This window comes from Triticum aestivum, chromosome 6D (genome assembly GCF_018294505.1).
Source record: "Triticum aestivum cultivar Chinese Spring chromosome 6D, IWGSC CS RefSeq v2.1, whole genome shotgun sequence".
Taxonomy (NCBI): Eukaryota; Viridiplantae; Streptophyta; class Magnoliopsida; order Poales; family Poaceae; genus Triticum; species Triticum aestivum.
The window spans coordinates 491293974-491304261 of NC_057811.1; the positions used below are offsets into that span (position 1 = coordinate 491293974).

The following is a 10288-nucleotide window of genomic DNA, read 5'->3' on the forward strand; positions in this document are numbered from 1 at the left end:
CATGGATAATTTTGTGCTTAAGCAATCGTTCAACATGTGCTTGAAATTGCATAAAGACATGAAACACATCAGATTTGCGCTTAATAAGCTAAATCCAAGTAAAGCGACTGAAAGCATCGATGAAACTGACATAATAGTTGTGACCACTAACAGAAGTTTGGGCATAGCCCCACACGTCTGAAAACACAAGTTCAAGAGGAGCCGTGACAACACGACTTGATACAGAAAAAGGCAACTGATGACTCTTGCCTTGTTGACAAGCATCACACACTAGAAACTCCTTATTACTCGACTCAACGGGAAGATGATGGCGATGAAGCACATGGCGCACAATGGGAGTAGCGGGGTGGCCAAGGCGAGAGTGCCACTGTGACGACGACACCCGAACACCACTGAAAACTTGAGAGACTTGTGGCACATCAAGTGCGTATAAGCCGTCGCGAGCTCGACCACTAAGAAGAACATCCCTCATGTCTCGGTCCTTAACAAAAAAATGGAAAGGGTGAAACTCAACAAACACATTGTTGTCACGAGTTAATTTAGGAACCGAGAGTAAACTACGTGTGACTGAGGGAACACGAAGGACATCAAGCAGATGCAAGGTTTTAGTGGTACGTGAAAGAAGAGATGCCTGACCAACATGTGAGATGGGCATACCTGATCAATTGGCCGTGCGGACCTGATCGTGACCGGTGTAGGGCTGGCGAGTGGCCAGCTTGTCAAGCTGACTCGTCAAATGGTCCATAGCGCCCGTATCCATGTACCAGGCAGGATCCACCGAGTATGAAGGAGTGAACCCGGGATCCGGTGTAGCGAGAGCAGCTTGCTTCTCATTGCCCTTCCCATTGTTCCCATTGCCAAGAAAATCTCGTTTAAAGCGACGATGGCAGTGAGACGCCAAGTGCCCCTCGATGCCGCAGAGTTGACACTCAACCCCACCACCACATGCCTCGCAGTGGAGCCGCTTGCGGCCAGCCGTCGGAGGTGGAGCGGACGGACGGGGCTGGTTGCCTGAGGTCGGCGGCGCCTTCTTCTTGGCACCGCGGGCGCCCCCGCGGAGAGCAGCGTTCGCAGAAGGGCCCTCCGTGTAGGCGCCAACGGAGCGGCGAGCAGCGAGCCTCTGTTCGGTGTTGAGAAGGCGTGCATAGAGATCGCGAGGCGGCATCGGTGTGTCACGTCCATTAATGTTTTCAACGAGAGAATCATAGTCCTCATCAAGCCCATTGAGAATGAACAAAGTAAACTCCTCATCACGAAGAGGCTTCCCAATAGACGACAGTGTATCAGCCAAACTTTTGACCTTGTTGAAGAAGGCCGTGACGGAGAGGTCATTTTTCTTGACCTCACCCAGCTGGTTACGAATGGCCGAGGAACGGGCCAGCGATTGCGAGGAAAAGCTGGAGTCGAGCGTGGCCCATGCATCCCTCGACGTCGCGGCAAAGACCACCATGCCGGCCACGGAGGGTGTGAGCGAGGACTGAATGGCACCCAGGATAGCTTGATCCCGAGCGATCCACCGACGATGAGCAGGGTTGGACACCATGACGGAGCACCAGTGGCCGAGGGCACCGGAACCATGGCCGGGGGACACGGCAGCGTACCGTCGACATACCCCTCAAGGTAGTGACTACGCATCAGCGGCAACACCTGAGCACGCCACAGGAGGTAGTTGTCAGCAGAAAGCTTCACCGTCACCAGGTGAGCAAAGTGGAAAGGTCCTGGTTCAGCCACCGGTGCGGAGAGCTGCGAGTCGTACGTCGGGGAAGCACTGTACGGAATCAGCGCATCGGCCGACGGAGGCGGACGGTAGTGTTGGTGATGACCGTAGGGCGCCGTAGGAGGTACGCCGTAGGGCTGCAGCGGCGCGACGTACGGCACAGGGGCAGCGTAGGGTGCGCCATACGGCGACTCATAGGGCACCTCGGAGGACGAAGCATACTGCGCCGGCGCGACGTACGGCGACGACGGAGCGACGTACGGCGATGGATACGACCCGCCGTAGGGCACCTGGACGGGGGCACCACGAGGGCCTGAAGCCGGCGGCGCAACATGCGATGGAGTCGCGCCGTACGGAAGCCGCGCAGAGGCACCGTAGTTTACCTCCAGAGATCCATCACGGGGCGGCGGCGCAACATGCGATGGAATCGCGCCGTGCGCTGGATCATAGGAGTTCGGCGCCAGGGCTGCATCACGAGGAAGCGACGCATCACGGGCGAGCGGGGATCGGGGTGCTGGCAGGTGCGATCCCGATGTGGCCGGACGGGCCCAGGCGAGCAGAGCGGACGCCATGAACGGCGGTTCCGTCGCCAGGGTTGACGGAGGCGGAACCGCGGCGGCGGCAGAGGAAGCGGAAGCACGGCGCGGATCGAACGCGTCGCTCTGATACCATGTTAAACAAACTAGGGTTTGGAATAATGCTCGATACCCTTGGTGGGTACGGCTGTCATATATTTATAAGAGGGAACCGCACAAATACAGTTATGTTACAACACGTATATCTAATATATACTTACTCTAACGGAGGGAGATCCGGTAACAACCAGGGACACAAGCCAATCGTGAGCCGGCTTGGGGAACGTCTTGCCGCGGAGCCGTCTGGAGCCAAAGCAAAGCTTGAGGCGAGCTCCTCGCCGAATCACCAAGCGTGAGCCGGCTTGGCTGACAGCTGGAGGCAGGTACAGCGTGAACTTGCTCGCCTGACCTTGGCTCGCCTGGCTTCCTGCTCCTCACGCTCACGAAGTCTGGCTTCCCACTCCTTTTTTTTGACGCGTCAACGGCGGGCTTACGCCTGCGTGAACCTTTATTGCCAACCGTCGGGGTGTTACAGATCTCAGGGAGAACAGAGAGTACATGGGGTTAAGAAGGGAATAAAATTACATGTAGCGGGGGCTAAATTCTCCCGGCAAGGTGGAACAACATGGAGCCCCAGTCCCTGAGTTGAATTTGTTTTTGAATATTATTACAGCGGTGGGACCAAAGTTTAAGATCTTCCGCAGCGGAGCTTGCCACATCATGAAGCCCAAGATGCATGTCTCGAAAGACCTTGGCGTTCCGTCGCTTCCAGATATTCCAAAGAACAGCCAGTAGAACTGTTGATCTGGTTTTGTTGTGCCATTCGCCCTCCCAAGCTTGGAGCAGCCCCTGTGGCGCACCCGGACATAGGCTGTCTAGCTCCCCCCAAAGTGGAGCTATGTGCTGACATTCGAAAAGGAGGTGGTTGATGGATTCATAGTGGTCGCAGAAGGGGCATGCGGCTGAAGTAGCAATGCCCCGTCTGAACCGTCGTTGCGATGAAATAATTGTGAAATGTATAGCGAAATCCACAATTGTCGCTAATTTTCACACTTGGAGTTTTGGTGTGGAAAATCTCCAAAGAATGAAATAATTACCATCGTTGCGATGCAAAATATGTTATAGCTTGATATGAGGCTGAGGGACAGGCAAAATGGTTAAGTATACCCATACCCGGAGTTGATAATGGTTGACAACAGCGATAACCATTTTAAATTTTTCCCTCCTATGACAATGAGTCAAGTGTTGACGCCAAACACACTGACACAGAGTTATGCGTTGTAAAGGAGAAAGTCCGGAATTATGTAGAAATGCTTGATGTATAAAAGCAACAGACAAGTGTTTGCAGATCTGCTTATTGAAGGCTTGCCGCCCAGTGTGTTCGGAGAACACACAGTCGACATGGGTTTTATGGTACAGTCTAAGATTTCCAGACAATAAAAGGGCCCAAGGTTAAAGAATCTGTTTCAAAACAGAGGAGTGTGTTGTAGGTGTTGATTCTATCAGGAATGAACCGTGATGATGAGACATGGTCTACATGCAAATCTATGATGTAATGAGTAATTTGAAAAGAGTTATTCCAAAGTATAAATTTAAAAGTATAATGATGAGATCAAGGGGGAGAATGTTAGGTTGACCTCTCCACCAATAGGCCCAACGGCTCATTGGGCCCTTGACCCACGCCCTGACCGGGGGCGTTCAGCCCAAGCAAGGCTGGTGGGCCCTGTCGCGCAGTGCTATAAAGAGGAGGTGGGGACCAGGGGCACGGAGTACGAGGTTCGTCGCCGCCACTGTTCCCCACTCCTAACCCTAATCCGATCTAGAGGGGGGCGCTGAAGCGATGGGAAGCCCATGGGAAGCCCACCGACGCCACCACTCTCTGCCATCACCGGCCACCTCACCATGGCCGGCACCGGGAGCTCCTCCACTGCGGGAGAAGGTAGCCACTCTTTCTCCTCTCATCTCTCTGTGATCCTCTCCTCACAGATGAATACAGATGCATAGACAGTGTATATACAGATTTATCTATCCCGTATTCCTAGCCTACACGATCTATAGAACCTAACAGTTCCCACTCTTTTGGTTCGTTTAATTACCCAGGTTATGCATGCCTGGCTGTGTGCGTCCCACATGCAGTGTGCAGCTGAATCTCTTGGGTCCATTAATTCAATGAGTGTTAGTGTGTCCAGCATCAGCAACAACACTGAAGTTCCCAGTCTGCTACTGAAGCATCTGCAAAACTTGGTATAAATGTCTGATCTCCTCGTGTGATCAGTAGAATATGTGCTTAAAAATTGAACAGTGTTCCACAAAAGTTATGACATAGGAGTATGTTGCTTAGAAACCTATCGATATTTGGGCCCCGTTCGGCAACACTCCGCTCAGCCAGGACGGAGCGGAGCGCCAGGTTAGCAACTCCTCATATTACAACTACATGCAGCTCCGCTCCGGAGTGAAATTGCGGAGCGGAGGGATTCCAAACATGCTCTTGGAGGAAGATCCGGCCGGCCGCCGCGGCTCGAGCGGTAACAACCACGGACGCGGGAGCCAATCGTGAGCCGGCTTGGGGAACGTCTTGCCGCGGAGCCGTCTGGAGCCAAAGCAAAGCTTGAGGCGAGCTCCTCGCCGAATCACCAAGCGTGAGCCGGCTTGGCTGACAGCTGGAGGCAGGTACAGCGTGAACTTGCTCGCCTGACCTTGGCTCGCCTGGCTTCCCGCTCCTCACGCTCACGAAGTCTGGCTTCCCACTCCTTTTTTTTGACGCGTCAACGGCGGGCTTACGCCTGCGTGAACCTTTATTGCCAACCGTCGGGGTGTTACAGATCTCAGGGAGAACAGAGAGTACATGGGGTTAAGAAGGGAATAAAATTACATGTAGCGGGGGCTAAATTCTCCCGGCAAGGTGGAACAACATGGAGCCCCAGTCCCTGAGTTGAATTTGTTTTTGAATATTATTACAGCGGTGGGACCAAAGTTTAAGATCTTCCGCAGCGGAGCTTGCCACATCATGAAGCCCAAGATGCATGTCTCGAAAGACCTTGGCGTTCCGTCGCTTCCAGATATTCCAAAGAACAGCCAGTAGAACTGTTGATCTGGTTTTGTTGTGCCATTCGCCCTCCCAAGCTTGGAGCAGCCCCTGTGGCGCACCCGGACATAGGCTGTCTAGCTCCCCCCAAAGTGGAGCTATGTGCTGACATTCGAAAAGGAGGTGGTTGATGGATTCATAGTGGTCGCAGAAGGGGCATGCGGCTGAAGTAGCAATGCCCCGTCTGAACCGTCGTTCATTCGTGAAGAGGCGGTCCTTGCGGGCAAGCCAGAGGTAGAGTCGACATTTATTTGAGGCGTAGTTCTGCCAGATGGCCGGGGCGAGCGTGTCCATGGGCTTTGTCCTCCAAACCGCTTGGTAGGCGAGCTTAGCGTTGAAAGGTTTCTCAGCGTCCCTTGTAGGGCTTCCCACTCCTCACGTTCACGAAGCCTGGCCTCACGACGTCTGGCATCACACTCCTCACGCTCCTCACGTTCACGCCTACAAGGATCGGTAAGAAATACAAAAAGAATATATGAGACAACGAAATTAATTAAGAGAAATTTCACATATATATAAATTTAGGAATTACTGTAGAATACAGTAGTACCTCCTCAAATGACAGTCACGGGTGGTGTGGGTCATATCCAGTTTTTGAAAGAGTGGAGATGGGCAATTGGGATATGTGCCAGCTGCTCTCTCCATAGAAGCCTTTGCAGCCGCATTGCAATCATCGCAGCCATGTGTTGCATATTTGAGAGTAACGAGGCAGGGAAGGTTTCCTATTCCGAAATCAAAATCACCAACACTGGCAGTGTGAGAATCGGTATGGTCCACGTCGGACTCTTCTCCTGACCAAATTCTGAGTTCAAGTGTTTCTAGCCTAGGCATGGATCCCGCTTCAAACATCATCCATCTAACTACTCCAAATGAGAACTTCCTCAAGCATCGGAAGCCAGCTTCACGGGTGATTGTAAGCCTACTATCTATATTTTCCATTGTTAGTTCCAGAATAAGCAGACCAGGTAAGCTTCCAAGGATGCACAGGTCTTCCTGCTCGAACTCTTCCACTTGAAGGTGCAGCTGCTGCAGGTTTACGAGGGAGCTCACCCATTTTGGAACGCGCCGTAGATGTGAGGACTGGGTCATGAAGAGTTCCTGGATGCTACGCGGAAGAGAACACACCGGTCCCTGCTGTAAGACGCTTCCACCATGAACAGTTAGAGAAATTAAGTCCTCTAGATTACGAAGAGAAGAGGCAATAGCCTCATTGCACTCGCCCTCTCCCATCCCATCTACAGTGACATGATCTCCTTCAAAATCGAGGGCCAGTTTCCTCATATTCTGTAGCTGCCCAAGTTCTTGCAGGAAGTTAAACTGCTGCCTGAACACACCCACCTGTTCCAACATCTCCATTGCTTGCATCTTTGCAATTCCATTAGGAAACTTAACTCTAGTATCAACAAGCAGATCCACCAATTTCTTAAGATTAACAATAGTTGCTGGTAATTCATGTACTTTGGTGCCTCTTATGTCCAGCATCTCTAAGCAATGTAGACGGCCGATTTCTTCCGGGAGCTCACTTACTTCCGTCCAACTCAGGTTCAGGTGCCTCAACTGAAACAAGTTCCCTATATTTGCAAGATGCTGGTTTTCCACTTGGCGGCAAAGCTCAAAGTCCAGAACTCGCAAATATCTGAACTCATCCAGAGAAGGGATTTCCACTGTATACCCAAAAACATTTACTGAGCGGACATGAGACAACACCAGGCCTTTCTTTAATATAGAATGTTCTTTCACATCAACTTGGAGAGAGAGACGACGAACTTTTCTTTGTATCCCACTGGTTATACAAGGGACACCAACAAAAGTAACAAAATTCTCTTCAATGGCCTTGGATATGATGAAATCAAGTATTACGTCATGAACTCGACAACTCTCCACCTTACCATATTCTTCTGTCCATGCAACTTGGATCAAACACCTATTCAGGAGCTCATTGAAACACCTCTCTCCTAACTGGTATGATGTATATTTGCCATCTTTCTGAATGAACCCCTCAGCAATCCATCTCCATATAAGAGCTTTCTTCTCAATTATAGAATCTTCAGGAAAAATACTCAGATACAGGAGACAAGTTTTCAGATGAGAAGGTAGATCAAAGTAACTAAGTGACAATATCTTCATCATTCCTTCAACGCTAGGATTCCTTTCAAGTGCACGACCAATTGAATCTTTCACTTGATTCCACTGATTCTCTGTTCTTTCTTTGGTAGCCAACAAACCAGATATAGAAATGATTGCCAAAGGTAAACCAACACATTTTTCCAAAATTTCCCCAGAAACTTTTTCAAGGTGTGAAGGGCAATTTTCACTAGAATCGAACAACCTTATGTTAAAAAGTTCCCTCGAATGCACCATATCAAGATGCCTTATATTATAAATATGACCATGACATGATGACAAACATGAATCTGCAACCTCATTAATACGAGTAGTGGTGATTATTATACTGCCAAAACTAGTCACGGGGAACGCACACTTCAAATCATTCCATGTTTTCACATCCCATAGATCGTCAACAACAATAATGTACCTGCGGATGGATATACGAGCATGGTTTTAATATAGAGAGCATACAATATGAAGCTTTTCTCATTAACAACATACAAAAATATTTACAAAATAAGCTGACATATGTTAAAATGGTATTGTAGACGTAACTCATACATTTACGTCCATGTTAATCTTGCACATTATGGAGAACACATATATAAGCTACAGTTTGAACAGAAAGAATGACCTCAGAAAGTAGGGTGGTACAAGTCCAGTTATATATGCTGAGAAGCAATCATGCCTCTGCAACAAACTTTTTGGTGCAGTGGGTGTGGGCAAGAAACCAAAAACCCAGGTGTGGTTCCAAACATCTAGTGATTGAAAACAAAGACAGAGTAAAGCCATGCATGGCTCAAATTTCCAATTTCAAAAATAATATGGGCACCGGCGAACTCTCTGGAAAATTGGACATCTTAGTTGTTTCGGTTTGCAGCTTGCCAAATGACCATAACTCACATTTGAATTTAATTAAAATCCAACCAAACTTTTGAGGAAGTTTGAATTTGACTCAAATTCAGTGTCACCAAAATAGTTTGACCAAAGAGCAAATTTTTTGGTATTTACAAAGAAAAGAAAGCTAGGTAAACATCGAGGGATGGTAGTGGAACTACACCTTAGTCTTTGCGCAAAGTTAATCAAGTTAGCTATTTATGGGAGATTATAATATGCCAGAACAGTGAAAACCTGGTGTCTTATGGTAGTTTGTTGATTTGTATCAACATGGTCTTTTTTGTAGTTCACTTATGATTTTGTACATCAACATGATCTTTTGACCATCACATTTTCTAACATCTTAGAAAACTATATAATAAATTGTAGAGATGCTGAACCTATTTTATAAAAGAAATTTTGTATGATTTTAGTGTCATGCCTAAACAAGGTTCTTATGTATTCAAGGATGATAAGTAAATGTGAATAGAAACAATACCTTTTGTCTCCTAGGAAATTGGTGATCTTGCAGATCATTTGTTCTATACTCCATGCTATTGTGTCAGCATTACCTTGACCGCTAAGTTCGCTAAGAATAGCCCTTAGGATATTTATAATGTCTGGATTCCGCGACACGGATATGAAAGCATGTCTCTCGAATTTTCCTTTGAGTTCTTCATAGACTTGCTTTGCAAGAGTTGTCTTGCCCATACCTCCAGATCCAACGATGGAGACAATCTTCCGTTGTTGTTGTGTTGACGCGCGTCCATCCTCTTGTGCCAATAGCTTGATTATCTCAGCCTTGGGTCCATCAATCCCAACGAGCTTTGAGGCATGCTCAAAGATAGCAACAGCTCTAGGGTTAACGGTATCATTTTGTGTGTTATTGACGGTCTGGCGACAGTTGTACCTTGCATTTGTATTGCCCGCCTCAACGATCTGTTTCTTCAGATCCTGAATCTCTCTCCCGATCCGACGGCGAGCCTTCATCTTCCCCAACTTCCCTAGTGAGCTCTTGATCTTCTCAATGAAGCCATCTGGCTTTTCGTCTTTGTCACCTATGCTCTGCATGAAGTCGTCGATGGCATCGTCCAGGTCATAGGAGAGCTCCCGCACCTCATTCATCCACACCTTATCCCGCACATCGGGATCCTCCGCCTCTGACATCTTGAGGAGAAAAGCATCCATGGCAGCCAGCTCATGAGCGAGGGACTTGATCTCCTTGCGAACTGACTTGAAACGCTTGTACTCGTTGCCGAGCAGAACAAACAGCTTCGCTATGACAGGCTTGAGGACCCCTGTCGCCACACTAACAAGAGCCACCTCCATGGCCATGCTAGCTGAGAGCTGGCTCAGTTAATGCAACGACAGTGTTGTCAATCTACAGCCTGACAAAAGAATTGATGGAAGTAAGCCACTATGGCCAAGCATTATAACACTGAACAAGCTAGCTACAAATGGCACTAAGAGAGTAAATAGCTGATTACCTCTTTTGCTCGTCGTGGATCTGAACCCTGTTGGACGAGATTGGATTACTGGAGGTGAGGCCAAGTATCGCTGCGCCGAAACTGAAGAGGCATAGGAGGAAACAGAAGCACGGCAATGGGAGACGGGGCGAGCAAAAGGAAGCTCGGAAGCTGCGGCGCCGCGTGCAGCGTGAGACAAGGGCGAGATAGCAGTGGGCAGGAGAAGGGCAGATCCGATCTGTAGTTAGTGGGCACGAAAGGTCTGGGTGTGGGAACTGATTAGTTAAGTCGCTCGTCAGCCCTTGTCTCTCTCGTTTAGTGGGACAATAGATGTATCATCACAACTAAGACGCGTTGTTATATTTTTTGTAAAATACAAAACAATGCGTGTTCATCCGCCAGTCTGTCTTGTCTCCGGTTGCCTTAGAGCCATGGGGCGGTGGATCCCGGCCCTTCCGAC

The 10288-nt window shown here is 48.9% G+C and overlaps 1 protein-coding gene across 1 annotated transcript; it reads right to left on the bottom strand.

Moving 5' to 3' along the window:
* Positions 1–5092: 5092 nt before the first annotated feature.
* Positions 5093–10064, bottom strand: LOC123146337 (disease resistance protein PIK6-NP). Its single transcript, XM_044565984.1, has 4 exons — positions 9850–10064; positions 8862–9750; positions 5928–7913; positions 5093–5818 (listed from the first exon to the last, which is right to left on the bottom strand). The coding sequence occupies exons 2-4, from the start codon at positions 9695–9697 to the stop codon at positions 5476–5478; spliced, it is 3165 nt and encodes a 1054-aa protein (XP_044421919.1). The 5' UTR covers positions 9698–9750; positions 9850–10064; the 3' UTR covers positions 5093–5475.
* Positions 10065–10288: the final 224 nt, after the last annotated feature.

Excerpts from the sequence above, each read along its gene's own strand:
- LOC123146337 (XM_044565984.1), bottom strand. The coding sequence starts at position 9,697 with ATGGCCATGGAGGTGGCTCTTGTTAGTGTGGCGACAGGGGTCCTCAAG. Across the intron at positions 7,914-8,861 it reads AATTTCCTAGGAGACAAAAG|GTACATTATTGTTGTTGACG; the intron begins GTATTGTTTCTA and ends ATCCATCCGCAG. Across the intron at positions 5,819-5,927 it reads CGTGACTGTCATTTGAGGAG|GCGTGAACGTGAGGAGCGTG; the intron begins GTACTACTGTAT and ends CGATCCTTGTAG.